The sequence below is a fragment of the Cololabis saira genome, chromosome 13 (assembly GCF_033807715.1).
Source record: "Cololabis saira isolate AMF1-May2022 chromosome 13, fColSai1.1, whole genome shotgun sequence".
NCBI lineage: Eukaryota > Metazoa > Chordata > Actinopteri > Beloniformes > Belonidae > Cololabis > Cololabis saira.
The window spans coordinates 18,554,172-18,574,727 of record NC_084599.1 but is presented as its reverse complement, the minus strand read 5'-3'; the positions used below and the strand labels follow the sequence as shown (position 1 = coordinate 18,574,727).

The 20,556-nt window shown below is 40.8% G+C and overlaps 1 protein-coding gene across 5 annotated transcripts in view; it reads right to left on the bottom strand.

Annotated features, from left to right (window-relative positions):
- The window catches only part of patj (PATJ crumbs cell polarity complex component), a 128,095-nt gene that overhangs the window by 24,731 nt on the left and 82,808 nt on the right, over positions 1–20,556 (bottom strand). For all 5 annotated transcript variants that reach the window (XM_061738106.1, XM_061738109.1, XM_061738110.1 and 2 more), the window contains one exon: positions 19,572–19,671. In XM_061738106.1, coding sequence (XP_061594090.1) covers positions 19,572–19,671 — 100 coding nt within the window. The remainder of the gene's footprint in view (positions 1–19,571; positions 19,672–20,556) is intronic.

Genomic DNA, 20,556 nt, shown 5'->3' with positions numbered 1-20,556 from the left:
ACACACCTCTCGACAAGCGAGGGGGTGGGGGGTGCTGAGCTGGACTCGTTATCTCCAGACGGAAGGCAGCAGAGCTTCTGTCTCAGTGGGAGTGACTTCAACGTTGATGGTGGATTCATGTCAAGGACACTAAAATCTTCCTCTGGATAAAAGTGGATTAATTGGTGGCGGCGGAGAGCTCACGTGGTTGAGTGGTGACCGTCACCATTGTACGGTCCAGGTTCAAGTCCCTGGGCTGCAGGTCTCCCTCTTCTCTCTTTTATTAGAGTAGCTTGATAGGAGTTATGGCCCATAACTCCTATCAAGCTACTCTCTAATAAAAGCCACTAGAGACATGTTTAAAAAAAAATTAAAAAAAAGACAGAACAGTCTTGTTTCTACGGAAGAGTATTAGGGCCAGGCAGGAGAAAAATAAAAATAATATTTTGGAGGAGTAAGATTTGTTTTCATTATGCACTTCGAGAAAAAAGTCGAAACGTTCAGAAAAAAGTCAAAATGTCGAGATTAATTTTGAAGTACAATTTCGAGAATAAAGTTGAAATGTTCTGAGACTATAACAAACAGCGCATGTGATTGTCTTTACAAAATGCCTCGTATGCCTTTAGACATTCCAAGGATGTAAGTTAGTTAGTTAGTTAGTTACGGCTGCTGCCGCGTAGCTGTCAGTCGCTCTCCTGACTGGATTTTTATGGGGCAGAGGAGACATTTCCACTTTATTCACAAAATTGTATTTCAACTTTATTTTTTTAAATTTCGACTTTATTCTTGAAATTTCGACTTTATTCTTGAAATTGTATTTCAACATTATTCTTGACATTTCGACTTTTTTCTCGAAGTGCATAATAAAAAAAAATCTTCCCCTCTCAAATATTTGTTCTCCTGCATGGCCCTAATTGTGTTCAGTATGTTTCAAAAGAAGTGAAACTGACGCTGGTTGAGTGACGTCACGGTTTCCTTCAGGAAACTTTTTGTGATTTCGTTCAGGACGACGTCAGGACGTGAGGAAACACCTGCGTGGTCCCCTCCTTCATGTGGAAGATGAGCATGTTATCAGCAGGGATATCGACATTTATCCGTCCGATGCGTCGACCTTCTGCAGTGGATTCTTTAAAAGGCCTGCTGGTCCTGGTGGTCCAGATTCTGACCAGCTGGTTTTCTGTCTCGGACCTGAAATAAGCTGCGTTCATCAACCTCCGCTGCAACTACGTTTCAGTTCTGGTGTAGAACTTCACTATTTCAGCGATGTTTGGGCAGCATTGCTTCAAGTTCTGAGTTTTAGTGCACTGTGTTGTTTTTAAGCTTTTCCCAGCTTGTGTGGTGAGGCTGCTTGGTGTCGCAAACTAACTAACGTTAACATCCAGACTGAATCCATCCGACATACAGTAGGTGCAGCGTTTCTGCCCGGCCGCAGCCGGTTAATCCCGAGATCAGCATTTTCTGTTTCAGACGATGCCAGTCATTTGTTTCAGTTATTACCGTATCGGCCCGAATATAAGACGACCCTGATTATAAGACGACCCCCTCTTTTTCAAGACTCAAGTTTGAAAAAAGACCAAATTCAATTTTTATACAGAAAATAATTACAGTACATCTGAAACAAATGATTATAACAATATATTGGAGAGAAAAAGCATGTTAGTTCGCCTCATTCAAATCATCATCTTGACTTCTTCTCAGCTGCCAATTAACCTGGCCGATCTTCCACCCACTTTTCTCCAGATACGTTTCTCCATTTTCTGTTATCTCTTCTCTTATTTTCTTCTCTTTTCTTTCTTACCGCTATTTTTATTTTTCTTCTTCGTGACAGGGGTTCGCTTTGTCCTGGGGAGTTAAGTTCAGCATTCGCTTTAAAGATATCTGGCGCCATCTAGCGTTGTGAATGGGTGTAATGTCTAGACCCCGAATGTAAGACGACCCCCACTATTTCAGTCTTATTTCAATGCAAAAAACACTGTCTTATATTCGGGCCAATACGGTACATCTAAATCAAAGTAATTTCCCCCTTAAAAGGCCCCAGCACGTTGTTATGCTAGCTTTGTTTTGCTAGCTAAACCAACCTAAATACTAACGTGTAACAAGTTCACGTATCACCAAGAGTCCACACCATCCTATCACAAGAGTTCACATGTTAGGGCTCCCAAAACAGAATCCTAGCCAGGACCCCGAAAAAGCTAGAAGCAGCCCTGCTGTGACCCGAATCATTCATGACGGAAAACACGCGAGTCACCTGATCACACCTGTCTGCAGGTCTGCAGCCATGAGCGGAAAAGTGATACACAAACACACTCTTAGCTGTTCTGTCCAGAATCCAGCAGAAAACACACTCTCTGTCACACACACACACTCACTCACACCACACAGATCACACCAACCTGGAGGCAGCATCGTCCATGACAGTCCTCACACTCCGACATGAATCCACATGAAACGCTGAGAGTGTGTGTGTGTGTGTGTGTGTGTGTGTGTGTGTGTGTGTGTGTGTGTGTGTGTGTGTGTCTCAGTTGGAGGTTCTCTGTGACGCTCTCCGGAAACGTATGTGTGTGAGTCAGCTGCAGCGGTTCAGCTCTGCTGTCGACTCCAACCTGATTACTCTCTTTATGTTCCCCCTCCTCACCCCTCTCCCTGTCTCTCTCTCTCTCTCTCTCGCTCTCTCTCTCTCCGACTCCATTGGTCTGTTCCCCCTTTCACACAAGCCCACACACACAGGCAGCTCAGTAAATATTCATTTATGAAGATAGAATCAAGAATTGTAAATAGGGTATTTGTTTAATTCATCTGAGGACACCACAAACACGCCGGGGAACAACTGCAGATGATATCATGTGACAGGACCCGACCTTCACTGGGTGTTCGGGCCGTTAACCGGGACCCCTTGCAGTTAGCAAGTCAGCAATGATGTCCTCATCCCTGCACATCCACTCCATCTGATACCAACAAGATCGTCTTTCTGCCGCTTCCCAGAGTCTACAACACTGCTCTATCACTCCTGCGATAATTCCGGATATTTCCGGCCCATTCCCAGTGAGAGTCATCCACACAGAGCACCTTGGGAATCCACTGAACAGTGAACCCACTGAATCAGAGCTAAATCAACCTTCTTCCCAGGTGTGCTTCCATCTCCCAGACTCATTCTTCTCGTTCGGCCCTTGTTATCCTTTCACAACACGATGAACTGCGGCAGCTTGTGTGGTTGTCGGTAAGGAACCCCCGATACCGATACTGGTATTGGTATTGCGGCCGATACTGCTCTCATATACTCATACTCGCAAATATTCTCCGATACCACGCACCGATACCACTTCATTGTTGTTGTGCGTTGCGTTGCGTTGCAGTCAGTGGTGATGAGAAGAGAGTGACACCCATGACTGGCAGCGCCGTTTCAGGCAAGATAACGACAATTAATGCAGCGGGACGTCAGCAGTGTGGACATATTTCAAAATAAGGGACCAGGACAGAAGCAAGGCAGACTGAAGCTACGTGCTGCTAAGGTGTCAAGAGGAAAGGAGAATACGTGGTTTAATACCAGCAACTTGATAAAACATCAAGACGCATCATAAAGCTGAGGATACGGAGTTTGCTAATGCTACTGCAAGACCAGCCAACATTAGCTCAGGTTCTGCAAAAGCGACAGACAATAACAAGAGACAAGTTAAAATAACGGAGGCTCTAACCCGTTATATAGCGCTGGATGAGCAGCCACTGTCAGCTGGAGAAGACGCAGGATTTCACCGTTTTCTCGACGCACTCGAGCCGCGATATGATGGTTCATTGATATGTTATATGTTTGATATTTTCTTAAATGTGGAGACTTTTTATTTACACAGAAACATTATTTTTTGTTTAAAATAGTTCTACTCATTTTATTTATTTTTATTGAATTTATTTGTTGCAAATAAAACCTTCGTCTTCCAATTCATTGCATTTTTCATTGCATTTTAGCCTAGTTATTTTTGTGGTAGATGTATCGTATTGGTACTCTGTATCGGCAAGTACACAAATTAAAATACTCGTACTTGTACTCCGTGTGAAAAAAATGGTATAGGGGCATCCCTGGTTGTTGTGGTGTACCTGTACACCTCTGAGGTAACAACTGAACGACACCCTGCCAGGACAAGGTCAGGGGACGGGTCTTCCCTCAGACCCCACCATGTCAGGTCTGCTGGAGACCGACACGTGTCTTACCTACGGAGCCACTTCTTCTGCGCTCCTTCAAGCACAGCCATTAGTTCCTCGTAGACCATCAGTAGCCCCTTGATAGCAACCCATGCTGATGAAAGCAGGACAGCCATGATTGATCCATCATCCTCAGCCAGCCAGCTTCATTCAAGACGTCATTGTACCATTTTTCCAGACATTTGGTTGGTTTCTCCCTGATAGAGGGAATGTGCATGACGTCACAGATGCGACTTCACAGCGGGTTACGTCCACTGAGTGGCAGAAAGACTGAGTGGCAGCGTTGACTTTCAGTTTGAGCATCTAAACATCTAAAATGGGAAAGAGCTGTTGTGCGATCGACTGTACTCATAGATTTAGCAAGAAATCGGAGTTATCGTTTTACAGACTGATGAAAAATAAGCTTAAGAGAGACAAATGGATCGCTGCAATTGGCAGAAACAACTGGATTCCAGGCACCGAAACGTGGATTTGCAGTTCCCATTTTGTATCAGGTAATGTTGGATTTTTGGGTCGCTAACGTTAAACGGTCAAATCATAAAGTTCGGCTTCTTCATCACTTTAATACTACAACAAATCCTGCCTTGAAGTAGGACCAAGCATCAACACTTTTGTAAGCCTTCAAGCTTTGCTTCGTCTATTTCCCCGGCGTAGAAATTAAGTCCATATAAATATCAGGAAACTGGATTCGTGGCCAAACATAGATGTCCATGGACCTCTAGTTCTTGGGGTAACTGTACGGGTCACTGCCAAGTCCAACTGCCTTTAATTTAAGCTGATAATCGGCTGTTATCCCGTCTTTTCCACTAGTTGCAGACATTTTTGCTGATGTTTTGCCACTTAGTGTGAGTAAGGGGACGTGGTCCAGAGGGAATGTGACGTCAATACATACCCTTTGTTTGATGTCCTCTTCTTGGACTTGGAGATTGAAGATATCCGCCCCCTTTCCTTCCTAATCACCATTACTCTGTTACTTATTGACCTTGAAAACCATCCTTGGCCATTCTCCGTCATGCAGGTTCTAATCTGCCTTTCCAAGATTGAAAAAAAAATTGGTTGCCTCACACAGACGACACCCTAACCCACCTCGAGAAATCTGTTCACTCAACCTGCTGGATAAATCAAACTGGACAGTTTGAAGTTTATCAGTCACCCAGCTGTGCAGCAGGAGATCGTTTCTCTCAGATGAAAACCCACAAAGATGGAACGTGCCCAGAAGGGAACCTGCTGCTGTTGACCTTATTATGGGTGAGAGGAAATGAGGCGTAATATGAGACCGATAAGAACGGGTGTAAAGGACACAGCTGCTGTCTAAGGGGAAATCCTGCACTTAGAGCTGCAGATGAAACACGGTTAGGAAGAGGAGGAGCAACAGAGGAGAACCAGACGGAGGAAGAGGATTAAAGTGCTGCTTCATGCTGCTTAAACTGTGGGCTTCATTGTAATCACAAGGAATCTGAAGTAAAAAATGCTAAATATGTCAAGCTAACAAGCTAACTTCAGAGACTCTGCACTCTTCATATCTGAATTACAATTATTTCAGCACTGTAGCCAGGGTTACTAAGAGTCACAGCTGCAGATCCACGGTTTCCTTTAACCTTTCACAGAGAAAACCACTGCTGATCTTCTGCACTCCCCATAACAAAAGTTTTGTCACATTCATCAGACAGATTCCGGCTTGTTGGTGTAAAAGAGGATCTTCGTTGATGGTCCCCTCACTGAACAACTCCAGACCATCATCCCTCCACCACCGTGCGTGACAGTAGGTATGACAGTAGAAATGCTGTGTTTGTTTTTTTGTTTTGGATTTTAATTACATTTTTTTTTCAGCATTTTTCGGAGCATTACAGACAGTACTGGAGTTGAGGGGGGATGGCATCCCCCCTGAAATAAAAACGGTCCAAATCATCCCCCCCTGTAAAACTGCCACCCCCCCTTTCCATCCCTTATGTCATTTCATCAATGAATGTGGTTTTACTGCTATTTCAACATTTAGAGTCATCACCAGAAAAATAACACCAGAAAAATAACTTATTTGACAATTTTTACCCGTTTCAAATAAATTTTCACTTGAAATAAGTAGAAAAATCTGCCAGTGGGACTAGATTTATCTTCTCATTACAAACAAAAAAATCTTGTTCCACTGGCAGATTTTTCTACTTATTTCAAGTGAAAATCTACTTGAAACAGGTGAAATTTTTTGTTTTTTCCAGTGACGCGTCTTGTTTTAAGTGTAATGAGATTTTTTAACTAAAATGAGACATTTTAACTAGAAATAAGACAAATATTCTTGTTAAGATTTTGAGTTTTTGCAGTGATCCATTTTACTTATCCTGTGAAGGACAGAGTCATATTGATAAGTTCAGAAAACTGTTTTTTATTGTTGTGTTTTGATGTATTTGATGTAAGTCCAGTGGATATTTAAAGCTTACAGAAGGCTGCATTTAACTGCTGCTATGTCATTCCTGCAGTATTTCTGCAGGTGTTTTGGTCAGTGCTATTATTTGTAATATATATTATTTGTAATCAGCACAAATTATCTGTCCCCATATGATAAAATCCACCATCCCCCCTGATTTTTTTTTACAACTCGAGTACTGATTACAGATATGATCTTGGGGTAAACCTGCCGATGTCCACTCCTGGGAATGCAAATGTTTCCCTCTTGTGAATAATCTTTCTATAACATTGACCTCTAAATAGTTTGGAAATGGTTTTAGAACCCCTTATAGGCTAATGTGCAGCAACAGTTGCCCATTTAAGATAATTGCTGATGTGTTTCTCTTTTGTCATTGTGTTAACACACAGCTGAATGCTCCAGACCATCCAAGCTCAGATTTATCTGCTTTTCTAGAGGTCTGCAGACCCGCTGATGATCACTCCATCAATGAGGACGATTCGCAGCACCTGACTGGAACTCTAACATCCCCAGGAGGCAGTATGAGGAGAACTTGGCTCATGCAATTTCTTTTTTCCTTTTTTTGCTCAGTGTGTGTTGAATAAACTTGTGGTTTGGATTAATATTCAGTTCGCCTCCTCGCTGCGTCCTGTACCCATGTGCTGCTGCGTTGACCCAGTTTTCTCCTGATTTAATTACCTTTGGAGCAACTGTGAACACAGAGTGACATTTACACATCCACAGAGCAGGTTTAATTACCAACACCGAGGAGGAAATCAGATCAAGCAGCCTTCTCCAAATGGTCCTCAGTCATAGGATTCAAGACAAACCAACATGTTTGGCGTTGCCATCCATGTAAAAGCAGAAATGTGTAAATTTCTGCCTCAGATGCTGCAGCCTCATCAGGTGGCCGGGCTGCAGAAACGGGCCTGATGGCGCCGCGGGCCCCGACCACAAAGACTGCACTGCAAAAACTCAAAATCTTACCAGGAATATTTGTCTTATTTCTAGTTAAAATGTCTCATTTTTAGTCAAAAAATCTCATTACACTTAAAACAAGAGTCATTACCAGAAAAATAACTTGTTATTTGACAATTTTCAACTGTTTCAAGTAAATTTTCACTTGAGATAAGTCGAAAAATCTGCCAGTGGGACAAGATTTATCTTCTCATTACAAGCAAAAAAATCTATTTCCACTGGCAGATTTTTCTACTTATTCTAAGTGAAAATCTACTTGAAACAGATGAAAATTGTTGTTTTTTCCAGTGATGAGTCTTGTTTTAAGTGTAATGAGATTTTTTGAATAAAAATGAGACATTTTAACTAGAAATAAGACAAATATTCTTGTTAAGATTTTGAGTTTTTGCAGTGGCAGTGGCTCCTGGTTCCCCCACGGGCAGGACAGTTTCTGGCAATCAGAGGTGGCAAATCCGGCTTCAGAAAGTAAAAGTCCTGCCATATATTTGTTCTGTCCATTCACTAAAACCAGGTGAGTTCACTAATTAGCTCATCTACCTGGCTGAAGAGCTGTGCTGATTAGAATCAGCTGGTTGAGTGAATGGACAGAACAAATACATGGTAGGACTTTTACTTTCTGAAGCCGGATTTGCCACCTCTGCTGGCAATATGTGGTGAGAGTCTGCAGGCAGGTCCTGGAGGACGGAGGAGTAGGTAATATCAACTAGACTCCATGCTTGCCTGACCTAAATTTAACAGAACAGCTCTGGGACATTATGTTTCCGTTCATCCGACACCTCCAGGTTGGACCTGACTGTCCAGGATCTCAGATGTCCTGGTAACATCTGGGAGGAGATTCCCCAGCCATTGTCTTGTTAGGAGAGCCAGCATGAGTAATTCAATTCAATTCAATTTTATCTATATAGCATCTAATACAACAAAAGTTGTCTCTAGACGCTTTCCAGAGACCCATACCCAGAACATGACCCCCGAGCAGTTATTACATAAACAATGGCAGGTAAAAACTCCCCTAGTGGGAGAAAAACCCAAAGTTTTTGCAGTGTGGGGCGGTGATCGTCCTCTCAAGGACGATCGCGACACCAAGGAGACGACAGGTGCGACTCTGTTGCACAACAATAAGCCCCCGTTCACCTGTACAGCTGCTGGAGGTCAGGGGTCACGAACACGCTCTCTGAACACCTGGACCGGAGGAAACAGGAGGAAACAGGACCGCCCCCCCATCACAGGAAGCTGAGTGTGTGTGGGCTCGCGACTTTGTGATGACATACAATTAAAATGATTGCGGTTGGTTTACATGACGAGATGAAAGTTGTAATATTAACAGAAACAAACGTTCATATGTGGAGCTTCTCGTTAAGTTCTGGATTCATGAATCAGGAAATACGTTCTGGTGTTTCAGATTATTAATGCGACTACGTTGAAAAATAAATAACCTTTGTTCGGAAATGTTTTAGATTTATCTTGTAAAACTTTGGATTTCAGGATTTTATACACCATCACACACTTAGCACAAAATCTGACTGCAAAAAAGTGATATTTTACTTAAAAAATTGTCACTATATTTTAATAAGAAACATATTTTATTTCCCTGAAAAAGTGTGCCTTTGATCTAAGATGCATAACTATATTTAAATTATTGCTAATGTACTCAATTATTCAATTTAAATTCAAAAGTACTTTATTTATCCTAAAAGGGAGATAAATTAATTGAGATCAATTGACTAATTAATTATTGTAAAATAGAGACTGTGGTTAAATAAATCTGATTTATTCTTTTAAAAATTCAAATTTATTCTCAAACTATGATTTCTTCTCCATCAACTCTGAAGTTCGACAGAAAAAAACTGGGTTTCTGGTCCAGTGAGACACAGTACTGCCAGTCACGTTGCCATGACAACAGAAAAAAAAGGATGTTTTTTTTGTAAATGAATCTGTTCTAAGGGGGGCGGGGCTGATCTCTGGCTGGAGATTAGAGGACCAATCAGTGGATACAAATTCTGCACGTTAGCATAATGTTGTAAAAAACTTGGAAAAAAATACAGATAATAAACTGGTTTCCACCAGCAGAGTTCTGATCTCCATCAAGGAACCTGCAGCCAGAGGTAGCAGGTAACATTAGCTAGCCTAGTTTTGTTAATCAGACTGTAAATATATTTCCGCTGTAAAGTTAGACATTTTAACATGTACGTCAATGGAGATTCAGTCACTGCTGGAGTCCTGCAGGTCTGGACTCAGACCCTAGTGGTCAGCAGAGGAACTGCAGGACTCAATTAGCTTCAAACATGAAAACTGACCCCTACGTGAATATAGATTAATCTAATAAATGCTTTGATCTATGTTGGTTTGAATATTTACTCAAATATCTTCCTATTCCCCATGGTGTATTTTTTATTTATTTATTTATTTTATTTTATTATTTTTGTTCTAGTTATCTTTGCTACTTCTGTCTCTACAACTAATGGGATTGTTGCATTTTTCCTTTTTACCATAGCACGAGTTCTCCTTTTATCTGTTTATATGTTTGTTTTTTTTCACGTTTGAATATGGGTTTAGAGAGCATTGTGCACAATTTGTTCTTGGTCGTACTGTTCTGCCCTTCTTTCTCTTTGGGGGAAGGGATGAACCTAGAAATACTGATTCACGTCATTTTACCTGTCTCTCTATTGCCACATGCTATGGAAATCGACATATCCTATTCTCTAGACTGTTATTATCCATGGACTTTTACTTTTCATAACTAAGGGACTTTTATTATTTTTCTATTGTTTTTATTTCCCCCCTTCTACTACACTGATATTATGCTCTCTATATAGGGGTTAATATAATTTTGTTCTTTTTTTTTTCTCTGTTTAATCTCAACATTTTCCAGCTCTTGTGGTTAAGCTCTTTTCTTTTTGCATGGTCCACCTTGACGCCATTATATATCATGCTTTAATACAGCCTGTGCCTTTTGAGGTTTAAATTTAACAAGGCTTGTTCTGCCGCATTGGGTTCGTTTTTTCTCCGGTTTTGCCTTGCGGTTACCCTGTTTTTCTAGCACAATATGTGCCTTTCCTTCTCTAGCGCAGGAAGGATGTGCGATCTCCCACGGGTTTGGAGATCTGCACAGGGGGTTCGGTTCCCATTTTTTTTCATTTTTGGCTTCTGGGTTTTTCCTCTTTTATTTTATTTTTGTATGTTTAAGATTGAGGGTTACACATTTTACAGTTTGGTCATGCTTGATTTTTTTTCTTTAATCAGGTTTATTATTGCATTATAGCGTCTCCTAATATTGCTAATTTAGGTTCAATCCGATTCATTAGTTGGAATATTAAAGGGATCCACCATCCAATTAAACGCACTCGTGTATTTACGCATTTAAAATCACTGGGTGCCGTTATTATGTTTTTACAAGAGACCCATCTCCGCACGAACGACAACTCCAAACTTGAAAGAGGTTGGATTGGGCAGACTTTTTGTTCTAAATTTGACAATAGATCTAGAGGTACGGCCATATTGATAAAGAGAGGGGTCCCTTTTGTTCCTACTTCAGTGATTGCAGATAATAAAGGCAGATACGTGATAGTTTCTGGTAATCTTTTTGGCTCGCAGGTGGTGTTGGCTAATGTCTATGGTCCCAATTGGGACGATCCACAGTTTTTCTCTCGTTTTATAGCAAAGTTACCAGACCTCCACACTCATTACCTGATCCAGGCTGGGGACTGGAACCTTGTTCAACATCCTGACTTAGATAAATCCAGACCTAGAACCGGCAGTACAACTTCCAAATCCGGTAAGGTTGTTTTATCATTCATGGATGCGTATAAACTTTCAGATCCTTGGAGGCTGGCTAATCCCACCGCTAAACAATACTCATATTTTTCTCATGTCCATCGTTCCTTCAGCTGTATCGATTTCTATCTCCTTGATAGTGGCTCTCTCCCATTTGTCACAAATTGTCAATATCACAATATAGTAATCTCTGATCATAGCCCAGTCCAGCTGGATATGTGTTTTCCCAACAGCGTAGCACCCCAGCGCACCTGGCGACTAAACCCTCTATTACTGTCCAGTGATAGTTTCATGAAAATTTTCAACGGTCACATTGATACTTATTTAGAGATTAATTCCACCCCGGGTATGTCTTCTACTGTTATTTGGGAATCTCTCAAAGCTTATTTAAGAGGACAAATTATTTCTTATTCGGCTTTCGAAAAAAAGACACAAACCAAATGTATTACAGAACCGACCACTAAATTAGCTGATGTAGACAAAAAATATTCTGTTGACCCCGATCCTGAATTATATAAAGAACGTCTACTGCTACAAGCAGAATTTGATAACCTGTCTATAAAACATACTGAACATCTTCTATTTAAGTCTAAGCAGAAGTTTTATGAACATGGTGATAAGTCGGGTAAACTCCTTGCCCACCAACTTAAGCAGGCAGCAGCAGACAGAGCTATTCCAGAAATAAGTATAACATCAGGAGAGACCTCCACAAATCCTAAAATCATTAATGATCAGTTCAGACAGTTTTATAGTAATCTCTATACACAGTAGTCCAATGTTGATACTTCGGAAATCAATGATTTTCTAGACAAAATTAACATTCCAGTAATTGGGCCGTCGGCTCGGGCTAATATTGATGCTGCCATATCACCGGAGGAAATCACTCAAGCCATAAACTCTATACACAGCGGCAAAGCAGCGGGGCCGGACGGTTTCCCCATAGAATTTTATAAAGCCTTCTCCGCAAAGTTAACTCCCATACTAGGTTCAGTATACAAAGAAGCATTTGTAGCCAAGAGGTTGTCGGAGACGATGACACAAGCTACTATTGCAGTTTTACCTAAAAAGGGCAGAGATCCCCTGGACTGCGGTGCTTATCGGCCCATAAGTATTCTCTGTTGTGATTATAAAATTCTCACTAAGATTCTCTCTTATCGGCTTGACACGGTGATCCCTAAGATTATTGCACCTGATAAGACTGGTTTTGTGCCTGGTAGACAATCTTTTTATAACATGCGTCGGCTTTTCAACGTCCTTTACTCTTCTCAGTCCACCCAGTGGCCAGAAGCGGTACTGTCGCTCTATGCGGAGAAGGCCTTCGATCGTATTGATTGCAGGTACTGTACCTTCTAACGGTCTTAGAAAAGTTTGTATTTGGCCCATCGTTTATCAATTGGATCACTCTTCTTTATACGGCTCCTAAGGCTGCAGTTTTGACCAACTCTATATGTTCAGATTACTTCGGCCTTCAGTGTTCGGTCCGCCAGGGTTGTACTCTCTCTCCATATTTATTTGATATCGCTATTGATCGTTTAGCTATAACACTCAGAGAGGATGATAGAATAGCTGGCATTGAGAGGGGGGGCTCCTTACACAAGGCCTCGCTTTAAGCGGACGACCTGCTCATATACATATCAAATCCAATTCAATCCATCCCTCGGCTCATTGACACACTTACTCATTTCGGTAGGCTCTCGGGCTATAAATTGAATTTTTATACGTTTTTTTTTCCAATTAACCAGCTGGCCTTGGATCTTGCTTATACTGATCTCCCGTTTAAATTGGAACTTCATTAATTTACTTACATGGGAATCTCTGTTACTCGATCCTATAAGGATCTGTATGAGCATAACTTTAAGAAGTTTCTAGACCGCACAAAACTGGATCTTGAGAGATGGGCTTTATTGCCCATCTCATTAGCAGGCAGGGTCAACTCAATTAAAACGATAGTCTTGCCTCGTTTTTTAATATCTATTCCAAATTATTCCCTTACTCTTAACTAAAACCTTCTTCCGGGATCTTAATAGCTGTATCACCACTTTTATTTGGAATAAAGCCCGGCCACGTGCCAGAAGAGCTCTTTTAGAATTGCCAAGAGCATCAGGTGGCATTGCCTAATTTCATGTTTTATTACTGGTCTGCGAATATTACGAAAGTGAGTTATTGGGTTGCGGTCCATAAACACAAGCAGGGCCCAATCTGGGCCTCTATGGAAATGTGTACAGATCCCAAGATCTCTCTAGTGGCTATGTTATGCTCCGCACTGCCAGGTGGCAGTCAGTCACGCTTTAATAATCCAGTGATTAGTAGCTCCCTCAAAATCTGGTCCCAATTTAGAAAACCCTTTGGTTTTATTAATATGTGTGGCCATATGCCTTTGACTGACAATCATTTCTTTCCGCTCTCACAGGCGAACTCGGCTTTTAAGACATGGCACCTCAAGGGTCTGATTTTCTTTAGTGACCTATATAAAAACGGCACATTTGCCTCTTTTGAAACCCTTCAAAATGTCCATGAGATACCTAGTGTTCACTTTTTCAGATTCCTCCAAGTTCATAGTTTTGCTAGAGAACATCTTTCATTCCCATCTATGCCGGACAAGAGCATAATAGACACTATACTAGACTGGAATCCATACACCAAGGTTGTAGTATTTCAAAGATATACATGACTATACAGGATATTGGCCCTCCTCTCTTGGACAAAACCAAATCAGCCTGAGAACAAGATCTAAATTTAGAGCTGGAAGAGGGGATCTGGGAACCCTCTCTGGGGCGCATTCATACCACCTCTTTATGTCTTAGACATTGTTTGATTCAATTCAAAGTAATTCATCGTTTGCATTTCTCGAGAGAAAAATTTAAAATTCATCCTGATGTTGACCCTACTTGTATAAGATGTCACCTGGAGCCTGCCTCTGTTGGACATATGTTCTGGGGTTGCACGTCTCTGACGACATTTTGGAAGAATATTTTCAATGCCTTCTCGACCATTTGTCATATAATTATTGAACCCAACCCTATGACTGCTACTGTATATTTGGAGTTCCCATGGATGATGCACCAGTTACCTCTCCTCAAGCCAATTTTACTCTTTCATAGCCTGGAGACTTTTATCCTCCGCAATTGGAAATCTGACAAACCCCCAACATTCACAGAATGGGTCAAAGATGTGATATCTTTTATACCTTTAGAAAAGCTCAGATACAACAGATTCAAATCTAGCCAAAAATGTATAAAGGCCTGGTCCCCTTTTTTAGAATTCTTCCTCACGCTGTCTTTCGATGATGTAGCTTAGCATTTACTTTTGTCATGTTTACAGTGTTACTCGGATGTGTGGAAACCCTCAATTGTACTACTAACAAACAAACTGACAAATGTTTGGACTAATGTGTAACCCTTAACCATTCATGTGTTATTCATCTATTTATTTATTTTATCATCATTATTGTTGTTATTATTAGTAATATTATTTTATTTATGTATTTTATTTTATCTTTTTTTTTTCTTTGTTTACATATTATGTTTTATTGCTATTATCTTCTTTGTATGTGGGAACCGGGGAGGGTGGGATATATGTGGGGTTGTTTGTCTTAAAAAATATTGAAAAATCTTATAAAGTTCTAAAAAAAAAATATATATATATATATATATATATATATCTTCCTATTCGATACTTAGAATTTACTGGAGAAATTATAACAGAAACTTAAGTCACAACAACCTGCAGCATTTATTCACTTACACTACAGTTTTGGAGAGTAAAACAGATTATATAAAGACATGAAACATGATTAGGATAATTTCAAACACTATATTTTCTTGATGGAAAGAGGATTCATTACTGATTAAATGATCTCCAGGATGATTAGGGATCATCAGTTTGGGTTTAAGAGGAAAGACAGCTCGGAGGAACACTTCTTCTAAACCAGCCCCATCAGGAGATGCCAGAGTCCAGATACAAAGACCACATTCCACTACAATCATTGATAGGCTCAACCAGAAGCCAGAAACCACCACCCCGTCCGCCTGCTGCAGACGCCAGACACCCAACCAGACACACCCAAACCAGAGGAGGCAGCTAGAAAACCCCGAAGAGGAAGTGAACGCCGAGATCTGAGAGGATTGAGTCCTAAATCAAATAATAATAGTAATGATAATGGAAGGCGGATGACGTGGATCTGCAGCAGCACTACAGATGAGTGGGGGAGGGGCCAGTTCATAAAAGGCCTGAAACGACAAAAGCACATACATTAACACACACACACACAAACACACACGCACACACACACACGCACACACACAAAACACTCAAAAATAGCTCAGAGGCAGATATTTTTAATCAAACACTCAAACTTTCAACTCAAAATAAACCAAGATGATAAACAGAGAAAACTCAAAAGTCTGAGAAAAACCGAGACAAATGCAGATAAACCAAGATGAAAGCAAGATAAACTGAAATACATTGAGATAAACCAAGACTAAACTCAGATAAACTGAGATTTAATTAATTAATTCATTCATTAATTTAATTAACAAAAATTAAACTGAGATAAACTCAGATAAACCAAAAATGATCTGAAATAGACAAGGATAACAGATGGACCAAGATGGACTGAAAATCTGAGATTTAACATTGATGAACTAAAATAAACTGAGATAACCAGAGATTAAATTGAGATAAACCAGGAAAAAACTTTTTTAAAGATAAGATAAGATTTGTGAAACTAATAACCAGTAAAACCAAAATAATATAAATTTAGACCAAGAAAAACTGATATTAAACGAAGAAAATAGAGTAAATTGAAGTTAACTGAGATTAACCCCAGATAAACTGATATTAAACCCAAACAATCTGACATAAACCAAAATAAATTAAGATTAAAAAGAGATCAAACTGAGATTAATCCAACATAAATGTATACATTCTGAGAAAAACTGGGATTATAAGAAAAAAAAAAAAAAAAAATCTGTGATAATCTGAGATAAATGAATGTGAACTGATATAAACTGAGATAACTGCAGATGAACCAAGCTAAACAAGGACAAAGGGATGTAACTCCAAGTAAACTAAGAAGAATCGAAACGATCCAAGGCTCAATGACATGACGGAAATAAAGATAAACCCGGCTAATCGGATCATCTCCGATATGCAGGGATGTTGTGTCTCTGCAGCTGCTACAATCAGGACCAAAAATGATCCATTCAAAGAGAACAGAGCAACAAGATTACCCATCATGCACTGCAGCACGCCTGAGTATAAAAAGTGAAAAACAAAGAGAGCTAGCTAAAGAACTTGAGTTAAGACACAAAATTATACGGATAAAGATTCAAATGTGACGTAAAATGATAAATGCAGGAGTTTAATTACAATCTGTAGTTACTGATATGACTTCAAAACTTGCGTAAAATATTCAGGTAACCAAACTGGAAATGCATTAAAACTAGGATGTTAGCAATGCTAAGCTAACACTTTTTGCATGTGTCCAACCTTTATAACATAAAACTTGAATGTGTGAAGCGTTTAAATGCGTAACAAGTTAAAAGCTTGGCTAGCTTAGCTGTAAAATTGTTTTTGAAATCAAATCTACAGTAGTACGAACCGATTCTACCAAAAAACATCAGATGTGAGCAGCTTCACGATGCTAAACATATCGGGATGGAAAGAACATCCGGGAAAAAGTAACCCGTCTACCTCACATACTGTATCCCACAATGCAACGCAAAACGACAGCAGAAGCTGGTTCCAGGAGTCATGTGATCAGCTTCTAATAGTTTTTACAGTAGCATAATAAATGCTAAAAACAACTGTCAAACATGTGAATAGCACATGAAAACTAGCCACTTAGCCTTAATGTTTCACATCAACAGAAGTTAAATACCTGCAGGTCATCGAAGGTGGCACTAGCGAAATACTTCACCAAGGACGCTACTGAATGGAGTATCATTGTCAAAAGTATTTACACCTGGACATATGAGCAGAAATAACAGACTTCATTTGGATCTTAGTGAATACAATACTGAAACAAACGTCCATACGTTCTTTTTCCAGGACTCTCTGGCCAGAATGGTTTCTAGCGCACGCTACAGCTGACATGTACGGCAGTTTATGACAAGATCTCCGACTTCAAAAGATCTGTCGTGTTGGTGAGAAGTGACTCCACACAATCCAGATAAATCCCAAAACGCTTAAATGGGAGAAAAAAAGAAAAAAAAACGGGCTGGAAGCCGACTAAAACAGGCCCATGTTAGTTCAGTTCATCACTAGTGACACTCACTGATGTTAGTTTACATTGATACTGATGATGTCCAAGCATCCTTATTCCCAGTATGAGACTGAAACATCTGAAACCAGGAGTAGTGGTCTCTGGAGCCGAGGATCCAGCTGCTGCCAGAGGTTCAAGGTGATGACAGTCCAGCTGGAATCCTCTGCTTAGTCCTGCTCAGCAGCCGTAAACCACACTGAACTAAGCTTCAACCCAGAACCTTCCAGAGCCTCACTGGTATCTTATGGCACTTTTCCACTAGCACCTACTCAGCCCGACTCGCCTACACTCAGTTTGGTTCTTTCCCACCAGGGGTCTAACGACTCTGCCGAGGTTCTAAGCGGCTGAGTCGGCTGTATCTGACGTCATCACACTACAGGCCACCGATTGGTCGGGGGGTTGGAGTCAGACGTCTGAGTCAGGAGGTGGAAATCAAGTGAAAGAGCGACTCGGACGGCTTCTTGTTCATTTTATTCGACAGGCAATGGCAGCACAAAAGTCTGTTTCATGATCCAACTGAGGAGAGAATTAAAAAGGGATCTAGACGGGCGATAAGGAACGACCAGATCTACCAGGAGCTCTGTCACTTCATAGCTGCTCACGGCTCCAGCTGACTTTTCAGCAGCGCAGAGACAAACAAACAAAATTAAAAAGCGTCGCCGCTTGAAGCTTCTCTTACTCTCATTTTTTAACTTGATATTGAACACAAGTCACAGACCCAGCAGCACATATATCATCTCCTCCAGGTTCTACATCTTTAGTGTTGTTGTCTTCTTCGTTTAGATCACACAATCAAATACGTCACAGCAGCTTCGCTCCAACCTCCTACTTCTGATCCAGCTGATGGAAAAGAAACCAGGCGGAGGTAGAGCTGAGTAGGTGCTAGTAGAAAAGCGCCATTAGTGCCGTTAACAACACAAGGCGACATGTGATCTTTCTGAATAATTATGTTTTTTTGTTGTTGTTTTTTTTTTTTTATATTTTTATCCCTGATTTTTTCCCCTTTTATCACCCAGTGCTTCTACCCAAGTCAGTCCTGGGCATTGCTGCCTCTGCCAACCCCGGGAGGGCAGAGGCATAATTATGTTCTGCTGGGTCTTTATTCACAGCTCTGAAATCAAGTCAGTCGGGGAGAAGGGAGTAGGTTTATGTTCCTACTGGAACAGACCACGGTTACAGATAAAATAAAGCTCAATTAGAGTCACACACTACAAGATAACAGGGCTAATTCAGGGCCAGTGCAGCGAGAGCCAACTTCAGTCTACATTTAGACGCCCAACTGTGCTATCTACGGAAGAATAAGGAGGAGAAAAATATTTGAGAGGGGAAGATTTTTTTTTTATTGTGCACTTCGAAATGTCGAGATTAATGTTGAAATACAATTTCAAGAATAAAGTCGAAATGTCGTGAATAAACTTGACATTTCTCAACATTTCGACTTTTTCCTGGAAGTGCATAATGAAAAAAAAATAATAAAAAGGAGAAAAATAAAAATAATATTTTAGAGGAGGAAGATTTTTTTTCATTATGCACTTCCAGAAAAAAGTCGAAATGTTGAGAAAAAAGTAGAAATGTCGACAATAATGTTGAAGTACAATTTTGAGAAAAAAGTTGAAATGTATTTCAACTTTATTCTCGAAATTTCAACTTTATTCTCGAATTTCGACTCTATTCACAAAATTTCGACTTTTTTCTCGTAGTTGTATTTCAACATTAATCTCGAAAATTCGACTTTTTTCTCGAAGTGCACAATAAAAAGAAATCTTCTCCTCTCAAATATTTTTTCTCCTGCATGGCCTTAATAGTTTTTTTTATTTCATCCTTTTTTTCATCCTTCATACAGAGATTTCTTCAGATTAGGTGAAATTTCAAGATTAAAATTTTTTTTTTTTAGCCCAAAAATGTCTCACTTCCATCGTCTGATATGTTTTCTCTGTTCTTTTGTGAATAAAATAAGCTGATGAAGCTTGTGGCAGGTGACCTCACCTCTGGCCTCCTGCAGCTCTGACGGCAGCTCCTCCTCTGATTGGCTGGGAGGTCGGTAGGGCGGGGGCTGTCTCGGGGGGGGCGGAGCTGCTTCTGGTTTCTATGGAAACACACACACACACCGACAGGTCACATGGCTGGTTTCGGGTTCCGGCTGCACGTTTTTAGCTTTTGTTGCTTCTGTAGTGTGATGATGCAGCCTGACTCAGCCGCTTAGAACCTAGGCGGAGTAGTTACAGAAAAGTATCTACTCGGCACGCCTCCACCCGCCTCCACCCCTAGTGGAAAAGTGCAAAACCGGGGCGTGGCGAGGCGAGGCGAGTCAGTACTAGCGGAAAAGTGCCATAATAAGCTGGTTTATCCTCTGCTCCGAGGCCGAGTAGCTCGCGGATCTCCTCGTCTCCCCAGTTACTTACAGTATCTTGCTAATATAGACCCTACCTGAGATGTCCTGCTGCTGCTGTTACCTTCAGCAGCTGTTTCCTTATTTTATAAAATAATAAATAAATACAAATTTGCATTTTAAATAAAAATGAATCTAAACCGGAAGAAGGGGGGCACCCCAGGTCCCCTGTGACTCAATGACTTGCAGGTCCACCTTTAGCAGCAGCAACAGTGTCCTGTCTGTCATGTGGTTGGAGAAACGTTGGCCCGTTCTTCCTCTGAAGTTGAAGTTTGTGAACAACAAAAACCTTTGTTACATTTTTGGCCGTTGTGAAGCAGCTCTGCGGCTGTGCCTTAAACCCAACCCCAGACCACCACCCCTCCACCACCGTGCCTGACACTGGGGTGTTTCTGCTGAATGTTCCGTTTGGTTTTAACCAAATGTAGTTCTGGACATTAAGACCAAACATCTGTCCAGAGGACATGGTCCCAGAAGTCTGCTGGTCTGTTCTGATGCAGTTTTATGGACCTCAGCCGTGGTTCCATATTCTTTTTCAGACAGATGTTTCCTCCTGGAAACTCCCCCAAACAACCCCCTGCT